Source organism: Pan paniscus, chromosome 7 (genome assembly GCF_029289425.2).
Source record: "Pan paniscus chromosome 7, NHGRI_mPanPan1-v2.0_pri, whole genome shotgun sequence".
In the NCBI taxonomy this organism is placed as follows: domain Eukaryota; kingdom Metazoa; phylum Chordata; class Mammalia; order Primates; family Hominidae; genus Pan; species Pan paniscus.
In genome coordinates, this window is record NC_073256.2 from 120782775 (window position 1) to 120803042 (window position 20268).

At 36.3% G+C, this 20268-nt stretch overlaps 1 protein-coding gene across 2 annotated transcripts in view; it reads left to right on the forward strand.

Moving 5' to 3' along the window:
* Positions 1–20268, forward strand: part of DCAF13 (DDB1 and CUL4 associated factor 13) — a 28183-nt gene that overhangs the window by 1782 nt on the left and 6133 nt on the right. The window contains exons 2-8 of one of the 2 annotated variants that reach the window (XM_003821732.5): positions 3629–3828; positions 4340–4447; positions 9425–9514; positions 10467–10622; positions 13984–14061; positions 16071–16153; positions 19040–19204. In XM_003821732.5, the coding sequence (XP_003821780.3) occupies positions 3629–3828; positions 4340–4447; positions 9425–9514; positions 10467–10622; positions 13984–14061; positions 16071–16153; positions 19040–19204 (880 nt within the window). The remainder of the gene's footprint in view (positions 1–3628; positions 3829–4339; positions 4448–9424; positions 9515–10466; positions 10623–13983; positions 14062–16070; positions 16154–19039; positions 19205–20268) is intronic. The other variant, XM_063606461.1, reaches the window with a different exon arrangement.

The window sequence follows — 20268 nt, forward strand, 5'->3', positions numbered from 1 at the left end:
CATGAGCCCAGCCCCCTTCAGCACCCGTCTTCTGTGATTCTATCACTTCTTCACAGTGTTTATCACATTGTCTCATGATTATTATTTTGGTTAATAGTCTTTCCCATCAGACTTAGCCTCCAAAAAGGGGAAGAATCATGTTCGTGTATGCACTGTTAAGACAGCACCTAGCACATAATAGTTGCTTTAATAAATGTCAGTTTCTCCATCTATAAAGATTCATTTTTGCCTACATGAAGAGATTTAGAAACAAAATGATCTATCTTGTTGGGGTTTTTAAACTTCTGTTGAAATTATTAAAATGCTAATTTTAGTTGTAGGAAAAGCTGCTGACATCAGAGTAGATAGAAATTTTCTAGACTTCAAAAATAATCTTTGCAAAACTGATGGATGAGACTGAAAATTAAATGTATTAAATAAACGTGGCCAATTATGGACATTATCATTTTGGGTATGCTTTCTTTGTGAAGTACAGGCATTCTGCACTTTGCACAGTACCATATTAACTGAACCAGTCCCACTGTTTAAGAGGTTTACAGTGATTGAAATCACATCTGTTAACCACGAAACTTTGCAAAGTGGGGAATTGATTCCAGTATGCAACCCGTCCCGTTAATACAGTACAGTGCGAAAGTGAGTACTGCTTGAATTTTTTTTATAATAGTAGCCATTAAAACCAAACATTGAATTAAGCTGAAATTAGAACCTTTAAATCTATCACAGTGTTGAATCAAGATTTTTCTTAAAGATCTTTGGCCGGGCGTGGTGGCTTACGCCTGTAATCCCAGCACTTTGGGAGGCCGAGACGGGCGGATCACGAGGTCAGGAGATTGAGACCATCCTGGCTAACACAGTGAAATCCCGTCTCTACTAAAAATACAAGAAAATTAGCCCGGCGTGGTGCTGGGTGCCTGTAGTCACAGCTACTCAGGAGGCTGAGGCGGGAGAATGGTGTGAACCTGGGAGGCAGAGCTTGCAGTGAGCCGAGATCGCGTCACTGCACTCCAGCCTGGGTGACAGAGGGAGACTCCGTCTCAAAAAAAAAAAAAAAAAAAGAACATCTTTAATTACATGCTCTCATTAACATACACATATGTTGAGAAGGGATCTGCTCAAAAACTCTGTTATTAATGGGGCACACAGAAAGTTTGAAGACTACTATATAGGGAGCCTTTGGAAGTTTTAAGCATGGGAGTGACATGTAAAAAGCTGTTTAAAGATGATATCTGATAGGCTGGGCGCAGTGGCTCACGCCTGTAATCCCAGCACTTTGGGAGGCCGAGGCGGGAAGATCACGAGGTCAGGAGATCGAGACTATCCTGGCTAACATGGTGAAACCCCATCTCTATTAAAAATACAAAAAAATAAATAAATTAGCCGGGCATGGTGGCGGGTGCCTGTAGTCCCAGCTACTCGGGAGGCTGAGGCAGGAGAATGGCGTGAACCTGGGAGGTGGAGCTTGCAGTGAGCCAAGATTGCACCACTGCACTCCAGCCTGGGCAACAGAGCAAGACTCCGTCTCAAAAAAAAAAAAAAAAAAAAAAGACATCTGATAATAGTGTAAATTGCCGCCAAATCAAGTGGGGATGATATTAAAGTAGCCCAAATATAAGATAATGAAGACCCAAACTGCCTGGGGATGCAGTGGCTCACATTCATAAACCCAACACTTTGGGCGGCAAAGGTGGGAGGATCTCTTGAGCCCAGGAGTTCGAGAGTAGCCTGGGCATCGTAAGGAGACCCCCATCTCTACAAAAAATTTAAAGATTAATGGGGCATGGTGGTGCATGCCTCAGGTCCAAGCTACTTGGGAGGCTGAGGTGAGAGGCTAAGGTAGGAGGATCACTTAAGCCCTGGAGGTTGAGGCTGCAGTAGGCTATAGTCACATCACTGCATTCCAGCTTGGGTGACAGAATGATACCGCATCTCAAAACAAAAACAAAAACAAAACACAAAAAACTAGAAATAGAGAGTTGAAAGATGAGTAAGTGTTGCAAAGAGATGATGAGTAGGACTTTGAGTTTTGGTAGTAGGGAATATGGAAGATGGAATACATAAGAATGACCTAGGCTAGAGCTTTGTTGAATGTTAGATATAACACCATTACTAGGGAGTCAGAAAGAAACAGCAGGATGAAGTCATGGGGTAAGAAGATGCATTTACTTTTTACTCACTGAGTTTTTTTAGACATACAAGCTTAAAATTACTTTCTAAGCATAATTATATATATATATATATATATATATATATATATTTTTTTTTTTTGAGTTGAAGTCACACTCTGTCAGCCAGGCTGGAGTGCAGTGGCGCGATCTCGGCTCACTGCAACCTCCACCTCCCAGGTTCAAGTGATTCTTTTGCCTCAGCCTCCCGAGTAGCTGGGACTGCAGACACATACCACCCCCACCGCCGGCTAACTTTTTGTATTTTTAGTAGATGGGATTTCACTGTGGTAGCTAGGATGGTCTCGATCTCCTGACCTCGTGATCCATCCATCCCGGCCCCCCAAAGTGCTGGGATTACAGGCGTGAGCCACCACGCCCGGCCCTAAGCGTGATTATTAACCAAGACAATGTGTTTAGCAGCGTATCAGGACAGTTGAAACATAGATTCTGGAGCCATACTACCTGGATTTGAATCCTGGCTCCACCGTGTCATATTCAAGTTACTTAACCTCTTTATGCCTCAGTTTTCCCATCAATAAAGTGTGAGATAGTAATAGAACTTAACACATAGGATGCTGTGGAGATTAAACGGTTAAGGTTTTTGGAACAGCGCCTGGCACTTGGTGAACTCTTATGTGAGTCTTTTTTAAGTAAGTAAACAAACATAGAAAGTGCTCAGTAAATGATAGCTATATAATATCATCATAATCACAACTCCGTGTGTCTATCAGCACAGTATTTAGCACCAGAGAGTAATAATGTTCCCTGCCCTACAGGAAGCTTAGAGTTCTGTTGAGCAAACATCTTGCACATATTTTGTCCCAGAAACTGTGCTAGGCATAAGGAAGTACAAATGAAAAGTGTATTGGAAGCCCTGACAGTGAACACTTACAACCCAGTTGAAGAGGGTACTAGGACATATAAAAGGGAGGCCGGGCACGGTGGCTCATGCCTGTAATCCCAGCACTTTGGGAGGCTGAGGCGGGTGGATCACGAGGTCACGAGATCGAGACCAGCCTGACCGATATGGTGAAACCCCATCTCTACTAAAAATAGAAAAATTAGCTGGGCGTGGTGGCATGCGCCTGTAATCCCAGCTACTCGGGTGGCTGAGGCAGGAATTGCTTGAACCTGAGAAGCGGAGGTTGCAGTGAGCCGAGATTGCGCCACTGCACTCCAGCCTGGTGACGGAGCAAGACTCCGTCTCAAAAAAAAAAAAAAAAGGAAATGCTGCATGTATATATACCTAGGGTCTAATTGTTTTGCAAGATGTATGTATCCCATGATTTTCCAGTAATTTCAGAAAGATTTCTGAACAGCAGGTCTTGTACTTTTGTATTCTTAGTGTTAGGCATAGAACAATGTCACTAACTAAATGCTTATTGAATAACAGAGTGATTAGCTGAGGAAGACTGCAGGAAATATTAAGTGTGAATTATTAAGAAGGATCATTCTTATTTCAGTTCCAAGAAACTATGATCCTGCTTTACATCCTTTTGAGGTCCCACGAGAATATGTAAGAGCTTTAAATGCTACCAAACTGGAACGAGTATTTGCAAAACCATTCCTTGCTTCGCTGGATGGTCACCGTGATGGAGTCAATTGCTTGGCAAAGCATCCAGAGAACCTGGCTACTGTCCTTTCTGGGGCGTGTGATGGAGAGGCGAGTGTCAATCTAGATGATATTTTCAACTAAAAGTAGTTATATTACAAATGTTTTCCCTTTAGTTTTTAGTTACTGTAGGTTTTACTTTATTGGATTTCAATTTACTTCTCAAGACTAAATTTCGTTAGGAATACTGTTTAGTATTTTCTTCTTTAAACCTAAGAAATTATAAATGCAGTAGTTTAAGGATCAATTTGACAGTAAATTAAATAATCATGTTTATAATTAAAGTATTTAAGTATGAGTTTTTTCACAGATGTTGTCAACACCTAATTTCCTACTATGGCAAGTGAAAAAGTTTTGTAACACTTTAGAATCAACAGAGTATTTGCCAGATTGTATTTTTTGCTCATCAGTATACTTATCCATATGCATTGCATTGTTTTAATCCAAAGGATTTTGGTTTTAGCTGCCCAGTAGAGTGATTCGTAGCCTTGTCAGTGTTGAATTTATCCTGAACATTTTACATTTATAGTTCACTGAAATTTCCTGGTATGCCTTATCATAGGTTAGAATTTGGAATCTAACTCAGCGGAATTGTATCCGTACAATACAAGCACATGAAGGCTTTGTACGAGGAATATGTACTCGCTTTTGTGGGACTTCTTTTTTCACTGTAAGTATAATACCATGAAGTCATTAAATTTGATCAACATAGGTAAGAATAATCTAATTGAATACATTTTTTTTCAAGTTCATTTATTTGTTCCTAGGCCCTTTTGGAGTTTCACAATGCAAAATAGCTTATTAAACCTTGAAAATTACTAGTTTTCTTTATGTAATTCAGCCTTCCCCGTAACTTAACATGATTAAACTAATATTCAATTTACCACAAAAGTGGAATTAATGAGAGGTAAGTCTAGAAAGAGTTTGGCTTACTCTGGAGGATTTTTGATGCTAAGATGAGTAATTTGTACTTTTGTTAGTCAGATAATAAGGAATCATCGAAGTTTTGTGCCTGTGTGTGGCAAGATATCCGGAACGTAAAATTTACTCTCTGTTTTTAAATATACAGTTTGGTGGCATCCAATACATTCACATCACTGTGCAACCATCACCACCATCCGTCTTCAGAACTTTTTCATCATCCCCAGCTGAAACTATAGTCATTAAACAATAACTCCTCTTTCCCCTCAGTCCCCAACCCCTGGTAACCACTATTTTACTTTTTGCCTCTGTGATTTTGACTATTCTGGGTACCTCATATAAATAGAAGCATATTTTAAAGAATTATACCATTTTGTGTATGTGGAATAAGCCTTTTGGGTCTGGCTTATTTTACTTAACATAATTGTCTTCAAGGTTTATCCATGTTGTAGTACATGTCAGAATTTCCTTTCTTTTTATGGCTAAATAACATTCCATTGTATGTGTCACATTTTGTTTATCCATTCATTCATCAATGAGCATTTGATTTGTTTCCACCTTTTGGCTATTGTGAATAGTGTTGCCGTGACCATTGGTGTACAAATACCAATTCAAGTTCATTGAAAGTCTTTTTAAACAAGGGGAACGACAAAATCTGAGCTGTGCTTTGAGTTAAGTAATTTGACAGCAGTTAGTGATCAGTTTGAAGGCCATTTTAATAGTTTGGCAGGCAATAATAAGAGGCTACCTTATTATGGAGACTGAAAACTAGAAATCAGTGGTTGACACTTTGGAGTATTGACAGGTTTGACAACTGAGATGTGCCTGGGAAGAGGTTGGTTCCTGTTGCTGAGGAGTACCAGCAAGTTTTGAAGGGTGGCAATGGGAAGGATATGATGTGACAAACTGGACCGCTAATGGGCTGTTCGAGTGAAGATGTCTGTCATACCTTTACGATGCAGGTCTGGAGCTCAGGAGGGAGGTCAGAGCTGAACTTGACGTCATCAATATAGAACTAATCATTGAAGCCATAGTATGGCATCATTGGGAGGAAATGAAGAGGAAAATATAGAAATACAAAGATGTCAAGGAAGTAGCCTTGGGGAATGCCCACCTCTGGGAAGTGGGAAAACTCTGGGAGTAGCCAGAGCTCAAAGAATCTGTGAATGAGCATAGTGTCCTAGGAGGAAGGAATAGTCAGTTTTGTGAACTACTACAAAGAATAATGAAAAATGAAGACTGAGGAAAACATTTTAGAAATGTAGAGATGTAAAAAATAGAAAATTAAAGATTGCATAATTCTAGTCTTTCACTTCTAACACTATTAGTTTGGTGTATGTCTTTTCAAGTGTTTTGACCTACCTATACAACAGTTTTTGTATACACATGCGCTAATCAGTCAAATAGATCTTCCTTATTCTTTATTTACTGGTGACTTTTTAAAAAACAGGTTGAGTTGAGTTATAAAATGTAGGTTGCAATCCAGGTTGGCTGGGTGCAGAAGCTAGATTGCAAGAGAATAATAAAGGGAAAAGATGACTTCTGGGAAACCTGATAGCTACAATTTGAAAGATTGTCATGTGAAAAAGAAAATAGACTAATTTGTTGCTCCATAGAGAGGCACTGGAAATAGGTGTTAGTGTTAAAAGATTCGGTTTTGGTGTAAAAAAAAAAAATATTTGCTGTCAAAAAGCAGAATAGGCTACCTTGAAAAGCATTCAGTTACTTTTCACTAGAGGGGTGCAGATAAGCTGCCTGACCCTGCAAGCCCAGTGTTGTGCAAGGAATTGATTGGCAAGTGGGAATGGATGGCAACTAAGGCTTCTTACACTTGGTTATTCTTTTGGATATATTGATTAATAGCTCAGCCAGAGGACTTAGTGTATTTTTTTTTAATGCTTAAAATGAATAAAGGCTCATTTGCAGCATTATTCACAATACCCAGGATATGGAATCAACCTAAAGTGTCCAGCAATGGATGAATGAATTTTAAAAAAAAAGTACACACACACACGCACACAGGAATACTATTCAGCCTTCAGAAAGAAGGAAATCCTGTCACTTGCAGCATACATGAATGAACCTGGAGGACATGATGCTAAGTTAAATAAGACAAATACCACATGATCTCAGTTGTGTGGAATCTAAAAAAGCCAAACTCATAGAAATGGAGTAAAATGGTCATTACTAGGGGCTTTGAGGGAGGGAGATTGGGGAGATGTTGGTCAAAAGAGACAAAATTTCAAATAGATGGGATGGATGTTGTACAACACGGTGATTATAGTTAATAACAACATGCTCTCTTGACAATTGCTATGAAAGTGAATTAAATGTTCTCACCACAAAATAAGTATGTGAGGTAACAGATATGTTAATTAGCTTGGTTTATCCATTCCACAGTGTCTACGTATATCAAAACACAATGTTGTACATCATAAATATATATAACTTTTATTTGTAAATTAAATAAAAAATATTTTAAGAAATGAATAAAGACTGAAAATGTTTCATATTCACCACTTATTTCCCCCCACTTTATTTTTTTAAAGAGACAGAGTCTTGCTACATTGCCCAGGCCGATGTTGAACTCCTGGGCTCAAGCCTGTCTCAGCCTCCCAAAAAGTGTTGGGATTACAGGCATGAGTCACCATGCCCACCTTATTGTTTCTCGGTTTTTCAAAAAGATTTTTTTTTTTTTTTTTGAGATGAAGTCTCCCTCTGTCGCCCAGGTTGGAGTGCAGTGGCATGATCTCTGCTCACTGCAAGCTCTGCCTCCCAGGTTCACGCCATTCTCTTGCCTCAGTCTCCCCAGTAGCTGGGACTACAGGTGCCCACCACCACTCCCGGCTAATTTTTTTATTTATTTTTATTTTTAGTAGAGACAGGGTTTCACCGTGTTAGCCATGATGGTCTCGATCTCCTGACCTAGTGATCCACCCGCCTCAGCCTCTGAAAGTGCTGGGATTACAGGCGCGAGCCGCCATGCCCAACCAAAAAGATATTTTTGAGTAATGTGTGCTTTGTCAGAGATAAGACACATGTGAAGACTACTTGCTGGTACAACTTCAAGAATGTTTTTAAAAATTTTAGTACACAGTGTTGCAACACATAAACTTTTATTACCTAAAACTTCACTAAGATATCCCAGTTTGTAATACCAACAGTTCCTTCTTCAGCATAACCAGCCTGGAGATGAGATGTTCTAGCCAGGCACATATTCTTGTTCGGCTACTCATTTCTATAAAATGAGAAAACCCTTCCCAGAATTGGTGGTCCGCTGAGGTTTGTACTCAGTAGACGGCAGAACAGCTTGGTCATTTACAAGCAAATTCAGTCTTGAGCTTGCAGACACTATCAGAAACTTGATGGAGGGATAGTGTCTTCAGGAACGGGGTGCTCAGGGACACAGTTTATCCTGTATTCTGTAAGTGCTAAAATGTCTCTTTGGGTCAAGCCAGATCAGTCAAGACCTGGTACCTAGATTACATCTTACAGTCTTCCAGTAGAATCAGGTTTCTAGAATTGAGTTTTAGTATAGTGCCAGTGGCTCAGATTCAGAGTTGTTAATAAGATGTAGCCCTATTAAATACTTTTTGTCTATAACAAGGATGTTGTTAAGGATTCTGTTCATCGACATCCTCAACAAAAGACATCGCTGTGTAATCTTAGTACCAAAACCTTTCCTGATCACTTATCTGTTTTCATCTCATGGGCACTGTAAACTGTTTTGCAAGAAGCGTTTTCCTTTTTGAATTTGCTGTAAGAAAAGAGCTACATTCATACTCTTCCCTTAGATAAAGATATCTTTGTTAATGATTTTATCAAAAAGTGGATATAGATTGCATCTAATATATAAATGTAAGATTTTAAGTTAAAACTAGCAGTTTTGTATATATGCAGTTATACAGTACCACATTTATGATTTTGTTTTCAACCTCAAACTACATGATATGTTCTGTTTTGTAGTCTGTTTCACCTGATAGCTTAAACATGTCTGCCAAATACCCATGTCTAAATTACCATAGTTTGTTGCTTTGCCTTGATTTGGGCTAACGTGCCAACAGTTCTGCTCACTGTTGCTTTTTTACTATTTGTGCAGCTGTCAGCACAGTGAAAAGGCAAACTATGTCTTTACTAACATTATGAAAATAGTTTTGACCGTGTGGACCCTGAAAAGTTCTCAGGGTCCTCCGGAGGCCCAAAGTTCACAGTTTGAAAACCACTGACTTAGTAGTTTCTGCAGTTCATGCAGAAAAGGACTTTATCTATTTCAATATTATAACAATGCCTTCTCTCCAGTATTTTCATGTTTTTCATTTTATTTTTTACATTTAAAATTACCTGGAATTTTATTTTCACATAAGGCATCAAATTGGCTCAATTTTTTTAAATGACTAACCAGATATTATAATACCATTTTTTATAATCCATTTTTTCTCCAAGTTGAAATGCCATGTTTATCACAATATGCATGACCTAACTTTGCCCCTGTTCTTGTTTTTCTTTTGCTCTACTCGTTATATTTTTAGTTTTATGTACTTTATATATTTGTCACAAATCTTTACTAAAACAAGGTGGGATATAAATGGATCAATAAGTGTAATACTGGAATGATATGGTATGTTACCTGTTTTAAATAAGATGCTTATAATTTGATATGTGTTGGCAAGTTTTAATTTATAACTGTTGTTCCTTACCATCATCATAATAAAACAAATATTTCTAGGTTGGTGATGACAAAACTGTGAAGCAGTGGAAAATGGATGGGCCAGGCTGTGGAGACGAGGAAGAGCCATTACATACAATATTAGGAAAGGTACAAAAGTAAATTGACTAATAGCTTGCCTATTAACATTCTTTTATTTAAAATTATTTTATAGTTATAATTTCCTAAGATGGGGAAGAAGATGCAAATAAGAAACGAAAGACTTTAGGCTGTAATTGTTGACCCATTTACGCAATATTTAATGCAGCTAAAGTCCTTTGATGCTAAAGAATTTTAACAGTTTTTTTTTTTTTGGTATTCATTGTAGTAGAGTTTGATTTCTGTTTTTAGCCAGAGGATACAATGAAACATTTCCCATGGGAAGACCATGGAGAAAAAGATAGAAGTTCAGAAAATGCTTCAGCTTGTCTAGTTGATGTCATCATAGATCTTACAAAAAACTCAGAATTTCTTAGTTGAAAGACTCCTTTAAGAAATGAAGAAATTTAATAGTATTATGCATCATGTATAAATCTTATTAATGTTTCTACCAAATTATTCTGCAAATCAGGTGATGGGTGGTTTAGTTTTAGCATAAGAATAATTTAGAACATTTGGTCTATCCATGTTTTATAATGTTTACATTTTTATATTAAGCAAACAATTCCAAAATTAGATTTAATCTTTAAATTAAATATACCTTTTAAAAATCACTTTGTCATTTCAATATTATGGTTAGTATATAATATTTAGGTTCTGCTTTAGGTTTCAAGAAGATCTAAATGTTCTTAAAGGGATAGGGGAATGGGGTATGAGTATGAGGTAGAGATAATTTGTAGTTGGAAACACGTTAGTAATTTCTAAAACAAAATTGGTTTCATTCTTAAAATGTCTTGTCTCATTATGGTATTGTTTCCCCCTTTAAGTAAGGACTTCAAAGAAGTTTCTTTGTGAACAGGGCTTTTCTCAAAAAAAGATAGTATAGATAAATATATTTAAAATATTATTCTGCAGATTTGAATTAGTAATGAAAAAAATCCTCTTAACCTTTTTGCTTTTAAAGACAGTGTATACTGGGATTGATCATCACTGGAAAGAAGCTGTTTTTGCCACATGTGGACAGCAAGTAGACATTTGGGATGAACAAAGAACTAATCCTATATGTTCAATGACCTGGGGATTTGACAGTATAAGTAGTGTTAAATTTAACCCAATTGAGGTAATGTTTTTTTTTAAGTATGTTTTGCTTTTTGTTTCCTTATTATGGCTTAATAATTTCAGTTCTGTTTAGAAAACTTTTGAATGTATGATAGAAACTTCTGAATTTTCATGGTGTTTTGGCATTTTGTCAATTTTCCCGATTGTAAATGAGTTCTGATACCTTTGCTCAAATCCCAACATGTTTCCCAGCAGTTTAGTCCCAGATACTAGAGTTAAGCATTGTTAGAGGAGTGGCGTGTGCATTTGCCCATTGGGGTAAAATCCAAGTAAATATAGTCTTGTTTTAACTTTAGTTTTACTCATGCCTTCAACCTCATGTTCCATAGATTATGTCATTGTACATTTAGGAAAATGTTAATTTTTCTACCTGCCTTGGAGGTCAGAAGAAGGAGCATTGGACATCATTTTGTCTATTTGTAATTGGTAAGGTACCAATGCTTCATAAAAACATTTGTGATTATTGTTGAACTGCATGGTAATTAGTTATAGTTATATTTTTCTTTGCTCAGAAGTCTGAATTGTGATTCCCAGTTCCTCCAGGCCTAAGGGAAGAGTTGGAGATTGGCCACTACATGTTGTCTGTTTAGGTCTGAATTTACAAATGGAGGCTGTCCTGAAGGCTAAGCTAGCCCTTGGACTCCAGATCTTTCTCTGAACTTTTTCTTAATACATAACAATAGATGAACTGATTGTCCAGAAGACTCAGTAGGGATATGTTTTTCCTGTTGAAAGAAAAGGCAATCATAGCATATATAAGCCAATTTTAGCAGTTATTGCGAGGCTACCATTTTAGGTAGTATGAGAGAAAAATGCTAATATGCAAGTGTTATGCTCTTAAAGACCCAACCTGATAAAAGATAGGAAGTAAGGTTGAGTCAAAATAGTAAGGTATAAAAATAGTTTGTATGATATACTGGAAAATGAGATGCTGCAGTGCGATGTGAGCTTGGCCTTGAGGAATTACTGAGAAGTAAGAGGACACTCTTCCTGCAACTACCACATGCTCACACACACACTTTCTAGAGACGCTACAGGTCTAGAATAGGTTGGCAAACTAGTCTGTGAGCCACATGTGGCCCACTGCCTGTTTTTGTAAACAGAGCTCTGCTAGAAGACAGCCATGTTCTTTTGCGTACATATTGTCTGTAGCTGCTTTCGTGCTATGATGGCAGAGTTAAGTAATTGCCACAGAGACCATATGGCCCACAAAACCTAAAATACTTACTCTCTGGCCCTTTACAGAAAAAGTTTTCTGATTCCTGGTCTGGAGTATCTGTCTCTATTATATCTTTCTCACTCCATCCTCCATCTTCCTTCCTTATGTTTCCCTTGGTTGTAGAAGAGAGAAATGGCATGGAAAGGCAGCTACCCTTGCAGAGCAGGACCAAGTGTAAAAGTTGATAACATATGTGAACATTTTTTAAAAGTGCTATCCAAATTCAAGATGGTGATGGTATTACGTACTAAAAAAAAAAAAACACAAAAAAAACCTAAACAAACACTGGTTCTTACTATTTAGAGGAACAAAAAAATCTTTTGCTTCTCTGCTTTGGTGAACATCTGTGTCAGAAGAGCTGATCACCAATTCTAAAATCGTAATTATTAGGGATGACCTAGTGACCATGTTTTTCAAACTTGCCTGTATAGCAGCTGTATTTGTTCAGCTGTTTTTTTTTTAATTACTATTAACCTTATGAACTTAGTGGTAAAAGTAAATGGTGTGCATGTCTCTTATCCTATTTTAAACTTAATGGAAAGGGCATGTTGCTGTGAACAAATGGAGTGTATTTGTATTTGTCTCCTCTAATCATTAATAATTAATTTTCTCTTAAAATATTGAAGCCTAGAATTCTGGTAAAGCCAAAAGTTTATGCTGATCATTGGGACGTTTTACAGTGTGAAAGGTGGCATTTGGTCTAGGTAGATTGTTTTGCTTTGTTCAGATCAAAGTCTTTCTTTTTAGAAATGGAACCTGGTCAGACCCTGAGGCGACATAATGAGAAGCCAAGAAAGGTTGAGGGACCTCACTAGGGAAGTCTCAGAAAAGCAGCCATTAAGATAGCAGGCTTTCAGAAAGAACTGAGAGGAAATCATGATCATAACATTAGCTTTATGATGTGTTATTTGAATTGCGTACAGACAGTAGGAGGAGTTAGCTGGCCATGCAACTATTTAGTAAATAGCTCTTCTTGCTGCCCACATACTTGCAGTAGGAAGTAATTGTAGGCAGAAGCCAATAGTTGTGAGTGTCAGGAACCATGAGTGAGGAGGAATGATGCTACAGAGAGAGGGTTTCAGGGATCCACTGGATGATAGAGGGCTTATTTTTACTTAATGCCAAGGGGTTATGTGAGTACCATGCACATTTATAATTGACTTACAAATAAAATAATTAGAAAAATCTTCAAACAGTTGGACAAAAGACAGGCCTAATTTATAGAGAGTTAACAACACAAAGAAACATTTACTAATAAAACAATAAATTTATATAGCTAGGAAATACTGTCATACAGATATTAACTTTTAAATGACACTACTCAGTGCTGCCCAGTTGCGTTAAAATGGACATATCCCACATTGTAGTGTATACTGGTACAGCTCTTTTGAAAAATAAATAGCCCTAAATATCAAAAGCCATAAAATTGTTCATACCTTTTGATTCAGTAATGTCATTTGTGAAATTTTATCCTAAGGAAATAATTCAAAAGAAGAGCTACGTGGGGGGGAAATGTTTATTGAAGTATTACTTATAATAGTAAAAAACAGGAAACAAGTCTTAAGTTGAAGAGTAGGTAAGTAAAATATGTTTTATTACAAATTAGAACACAGTAGTATCTGTACATTAAAATACATGCATGGGGGCCAGGTGCGGTGGCTCATGCCTGTAATCCCAGCACTTTGGGAGGCTGAGGCAGGTGGCTCACCTGAGGTCAGGAGTTTGATACCAGCCTGGGCAACATGGTGAAACCCTGTCTCTTCTAAAAATACAAAATATTAGCCCGGTGTGGTGGCGCACCCCTGTAATCCCAGCTCCTCCACAGGCTGAGGCATGAGAATTGCTTGAACCTGGGAGGTAGAGGTTGCAGTGAGCCAAGATTGCACCACTGCACTCCAGCCTGGGTGACAGAGCAAGACTCTGTCTCTAAATAAATAAATAAATAAAATACAAGCATGAGGATTTTACAATGAAAATACTTGGTTTAAGTTGCTGAGATTATGGATGATTTATTGTACCCTCTTAAAATGGACTTTGTTTTTTAACATAAATATTAAGGGCAATTAAATCATTTGTTTACTGAATGGATGTGGTTTGCTGCCAGGTCTGGCTTTTAACTGGTGATTGTTATACTTGTTTTTAGACATTTCTCTTGGGAAGTTGTGCATCTGACAGGAATATAGTACTGTACGATATGAGGCAAGCTACTCCTTTGAAAAAGGTGAGTTTCAGTTTTGACTTTTGCTTTACACAGTTGGCATTATATATTTCTCTGTAAATAGAGTGACTAACAATATGGAGCAAATATTTTCTCAGAATTAAAAAAATCTTTTATACTGGTGTTCTTAGAACTCTACATGATGATAGTCATGTTCTTTCAGCTCCCCATTGCTTTTTAGAGACTCTTAAATTTCTGCTAGGTATTGTATCCTAGTCACCAACCTTGTGTCTTCCATGATGCCAGTACATTTTAGGCCTCTAATTAATACTTACTGAATTGAAAGTTCTTAAAGGTATTGCATCCTGTTACTTAACAGTGTAATAATATTCAAATAATATTCAATAAATTCAAGCCCCATGATTATCATATGACATGTACACTATTTTATTCCAGAAGGTTTTAGAACTCATTCACGTAACCAGCTTTATTTGTTCAGTTACATGCTGATCAATACTAGTTTGACATTTAGGCAACCACTATCCTGTTCAAAGTAACAGATTTCCTAACAATTCTAAAGTAGTAATTTCAGGACTTACATATCAGAGCTAATAATACAACCTTAAGCTAACTCTCAAGAGGGAGACAGATACTGTCTGTAAGTAAGGAAAGGAGTGCCATTGTAAGTAAAAGGGTATAAAGTTTATTTCAGGTACTAGAATTTTGAGTGACAGAAAGGGCTGGACATCATTGAGATGCCACAAGTCTGTTGTCGTAGTCCACATACAAAAGAAATGCTTTTAATACTTGCTTTTGTTATTCCTAAATCATTTTTATAACGTAACAACTAGATATTAGGAGAGTACATTCATTGAAGTTTGAAATAGATAAATATGATAATCTTTCCAAAGTACCACTTATATGATTTCACTCATTCATGTGATTTAATGGGAAGATCCTATATGAACTTTGGTCTTAGACTTTTAAGCAAGTTAACCTAAAATGTGTTTCTCCTGTAAGGTGGTGGTATTAATAACTATCTCGCAGCACTTCGCTGAGAATAAAACATGATACTTTAAGCATTTAGCAGAATGCTGACATGAGGTACTAGTTTAATGAATAGTCATTTCTGCCTCCTCCCACCTGCCTAACACTCATTCTGTTTTTTTTTTAATTTAGTTTATTTTTCATTATTATTGCCTCCTGCTTTGCACATTCTCAGTTTTTAATGGAGCTCCATTAATTTTAGGTTGAAGAAAATGTAGCCTGGCTTTCAAGGTGCTCTGAAATCTGGTTCTAATTTGCAACTCATTTATTTCTTTTAGTCAGTGAGGTAACATTGAATTGGAGTTTGTCACATGCAGGTCACTTTGATAGATGTAGGGATTGTTAGACACTGCTACTTTCTATTGCTTCTTTGCTCCGTCTACTAGTCTATCAATGTTTCTTTTATCCTTTCTCTCATAAATGTAGTAGTTCTCAATCAGGGATTGTAGTCCCCTACCAGGTACAGTTCTGGGAATGCAAGAGGGACATTTAGTGGGAGGTCCCTGAGTGGCAAAACATCCTACAGTGGATAGTCATACACAACAAAAGATAATCCTGCTCAAAATGCCAACAGTGTTCCCATTGAGAAACACTGAATTACTGATCCTTCACAGGTCAGTTCAAATCATACTTGTCTTTAGAAACAGTTCTTTATGTTAACCCTAAGCTCACCATTAATTTTGCCCCTAATTTGATACTTAGTCATTTGTTACTTTATTGTTTATATTTTAACTTTTATTATGTGTCACATTTTTCTGACTAAACTGTAAGTTGTTTGAGATTAGGAGACTGGGAGTTAAGCATTTCTATTTTTATATTTACTATTCTGCCTGTGTATTTAAGAAGCAATTACTGATTGATTTCTCTTCCCATTGCACTGAGCTGAGTACTTTACACATAATAGGTGTTTATGAAATATTTGCTTAAATCAGTGGGGAAAAGAAAAGGAAAGGAAGTGGGAAATTCATCCATTTTAGAGGTAATTAATTTCATGGTAATGGGATACTATATGCTTCCTTTCTCAGGTTATCTTAGATATGAGAACAAATACAATCTGTTGGAACCCTATGGAAGCTTTCATTTTTACAGCAGCAAATGAAGATTATAAGTAAGTTTCCCTCTTTTAAAAACTTGTGTATTTCTATCAGGAATGGCTTAATTGTATAAGTCGTACTAATAAAATATATACCACTAGGTAGGTATACCTATAAAGTTTGAAAACTGTCATCTGTTTAGCTTTAAAAAGTTTTCCAAATTGGAGAAGAACTTCTTAGAAAAGTATTTATTTCGTCAGTATTTAGAATGATGTAGACCAGGGACAGTAAACAACTCGTGGACCAAATCCTTTCTGTTGCCTGTTTTTTATAAAGTTTTGTTGGAATATGGCCACACCCACTTACTTATTTAGATATTGGATATGGCTGCTTTTGTGCTATAATGCCTGAGTTGAATAGTTGCAGCGGAGACCTTATGGCCCACTTGCCTGAAAATGTTTAACATTTGGCCCTTTACAGAAGAAGTTGGCTGATGTTTGATGTAGGTCTTATAAATAATGACTGAACCATACATGTTTTAATGGAAATGAAAATATCTGCCTGCAATGTTTGTATTGCGGTGAGTATCAGGTAGCTGATGCTCATGTGGTCATGTTATCAGCTATCACTGTTCAGTCAGATGGAAGAAAAATTATAGTTATCTTTTCAGTATCCATATGAGGTAGGTGGGACATGCATGTTATCCCCTTTTTAAGATATTAAAGCGGGGAGATTAGTCTCCCAGGGAGGAAAGAGTATCTTATCTTTTTTTTTCCCAAAGCATTTATTATAGCGCTATGCCTTTGATAGATTCTTAATACATGTTTTTTTTAAGAAGGCAGAAGTTTGTTGGTGGATTGAACTTTAGATCTTTGTATTGTTTTATGTTCCACTATGTAGATTTGGAAGCAAAAAAGTAGTAGTGTTAGCTCATAAAAGGATTTATTATATGATGTTTTAGTGGTACCAACTAAAAGCATCTTTTATGACTTTCTGCTAAAAAGAGGTTTAGTCCAGGAGTTTGAGGTTACAGTGAGTTGTAGTTGGGCCACTGCACTCCAGCCTGGCCAACAGAACAAGACCCTGGTGTCTTAAAAAAACAAAAGAAGCTCAGTTAGACTCTCATTAACTAGCAATACCAAACCACAGTAATTGAAGCTTTTTTTTTTAACCTTTATTGATGTTTTGAAATTAAGTGGCATTGTTCCAGTTAAAGGCAATAAAAGACAAGAGTAATACAGCATTATTGTGACCAACCTCATTAAGATTTCTAAAGAATGTTCTAATAAGCTATTTTAGCAAGGTACCATTTTTCAGAGTGTCCTTGGAATTTCTCATTCCTTGCCTTGAAAAGAATTGCATATGCCACCTGAAACAAAGAGCATATCCCTTATAATAAGTGACTGTTGGAGTATCATAATTGCTCTTTGAAAATGATCTTGCTTTTGTATCCCTTTTCTATATTTGTAAGTATTTTTTTCTTTTATTGCCCTTTAGATATTCTAGTCATTCTGAATTAGAAACCTAAGTTCAAGTCTAGGCCGACCAGTAATTACTGTATAAACTTGGGCAAGTCATTTAAACTAACTCTATATCATAGTTTCAGCATCTGTAAGGTGAGGGTTAGAATAGATGATCCCTAATGAATCCTATAATGTGGAACTTTGTTTATTTAAAGGTTTTCCATGTAAACAAATTGATATGCTTAGAATTGGAATTCTTATCATTTTTCCCATGTAGAATTAAAGCATCTTACTAAAAAGCAGTTTGCTGGAACCAAACAAACCTAGCTGAAAACCATTGTTCTTAGGCAGGTACTGTAAAGCAGTTGTCAATGTCTTACTACTAGTAATGTTAACCTTGATCATTTGGTTAGGGTGGTGTCTGCCAGGTTTCTCCACTAAAGAGTTACTTTTTTTTCCTTTTGTAATTATTATATATCTTTGGGGAGATACTTTGAAACTATGTAGATATCCTCTTCTCAGACTTCCACTCACTAATCTTAGCATCTTCAAGTATTTTTATATTAGGAACTTGGTCACAATAATGCTGTATTACTCTTGTCCATTGTTCATGTTGGTTCATTTGAAGCACTATTCTTTTAGCCATTAGATTAAGAATTTTTGAATCTTGAAACTCATGAAGTCATTGTTTTTACCAATTGTGCATAAAGTATAGTTTCTCATTTTGATACACCCTTTGAAAGGCCGTGTTCACTCTTACATATCACCAGTAGGAGTATAAATTAGTGCAACTTTGTTGGCGGTGATTTGGCAACTCAAATCAAGCCTAAAAATGCTCATGCCTTTAAGCTTAACAATGCTACTTGTAGGAATCTGTCCAGATTTAATTGAACCTATCCCATTCAGTTAAAGATTGAATGTTAAAAATCCAAACGTTGGGAATTTAATAAGCATTATATATAATAAAATGTTGGAAACTATTAAAATATAGGGAAATAAATTATTTGAACTTATATATACAGCCGTTAAAATATTTTCAAAGATTGTTTAATAACATGGGTAATGCTCATTAATATGCTACGTGAAATATCAGAATATAAAGCTTTACATAACATTTCAGTTTTATTAAAAGTATGTATTTAAATAGTATGGTGAAAAAGGTTTTTTAAAAAATTATGCTGTACTAAATAACTGGCCTCTGGGTAGTAGAATTCAAGGTAATTTTTGTACTCTGTACTTTTTTTGAAATTTCCACATTTTCTACAATGAGATTTATAGGGTGGAAAATGTGTTGGTGTATATGTAAGTGGAGTCTTAAGGAATCATAAAAACTGTTGAAATTTTTCCTTATCCCTCACCTGCTTGTGTACAGCATTGAGCTTTTTGTTTAGATGTGCATTGTTTTGCAAATGGGTCTTGTTTTCACTGGTATCTTTTAGTACTGCATATGGCATCTTTCTAGAAATATGTGTCAAATATTTAAAAATTCTTTTACAGCTTATATACTTTTGATATGCGTGCACTGGACACTCCTGTAATGGTCCATATGGATCATGTATCTGCAGTGCTTGATGTGGATTACTCTCCCACTGGGAAGGAGTTTGTGTCTGCTAGTTTCGATAAATCTATTCGAATCTTTCCTGTAGACAAAAGTCGAAGCAGGTATGTGCCTACCAGTAAGCCATTTATATTCATATGTCACTTAACAATGGGGATGCATTCTGAGAAATGAGTCATTGGGCGATTTCATCATTGTGTGAACATCATCAGAGTGCACTTAAACAAAACTAGATGGTATAACGTGTTGCATACCTAGGCTGTGTGGTCATATGGTGTAGCCTGTTGCTTCTAGACTACAAATCTGTTCAGCATGTTACTGTGCTGAATACTGTGGGCAGTTGTAACACAGTGGTATTTGTTTATGTAAACATATATAAACACAGGAAAAGTACAGTAAAAATCCAGTATTATCTTAATGGACCACTGGCGTATATGCAGTCTATCATTGACCAAAATGTCATATGACTATTTTTGTTTCATTTTTCTTTGTCCTGATTATTATTTATCTTTTCTGAGAGGGTACCTGAAGTTTAATAAAGTTTTTTGCTCCAATACAGTTTAAGAAAAATTAGTAATAATACTTTACATTTGTTATTTTTTACTTAGTCAAATCCAACTCTGTATGCCAAACCAAAAATTAAAAAAGAAATAAAAGTAAGTTTAAATTGTCAAGACCATTCTCCCTCTATTTTACTTTAGTAGGTATATGGCTTGGTTGATGAGAGGTTGAGAGGTGGGAGATTTGAATACTCAGCTGTCCCATAGTCTCGTGTGTGTCTCATTTTGTAAGCACATAGAGTGTGATTCTAATATTTAAGATTTTTATTGTGTTTTGTATAGTTTGGCCCTTTACTACATATTATATGTTATTAAATACAGTATCTATTTATACATCTATTATATCTTATTTTTGTAAAGAGGTAGTTTACAGAAAGTGATGGCATTTTAAGGAGTTTGCAAGGGGAATTTTGTTCTCGAGTTTTCACTTTACAGACTGACTTTAAAAACTAAGTCCTGTATAGATACAGCCCCCTGTATAGTGAATTATGGTTTACAAAGAGCTGTTATACACATTCCCATTGTTCCTTAGTAATGCTTTAGATGTGTTCCTGGAAGCATCCATAAAATAAATCCAAATAAATGGAAATAATTTTTCTCAAAAAATT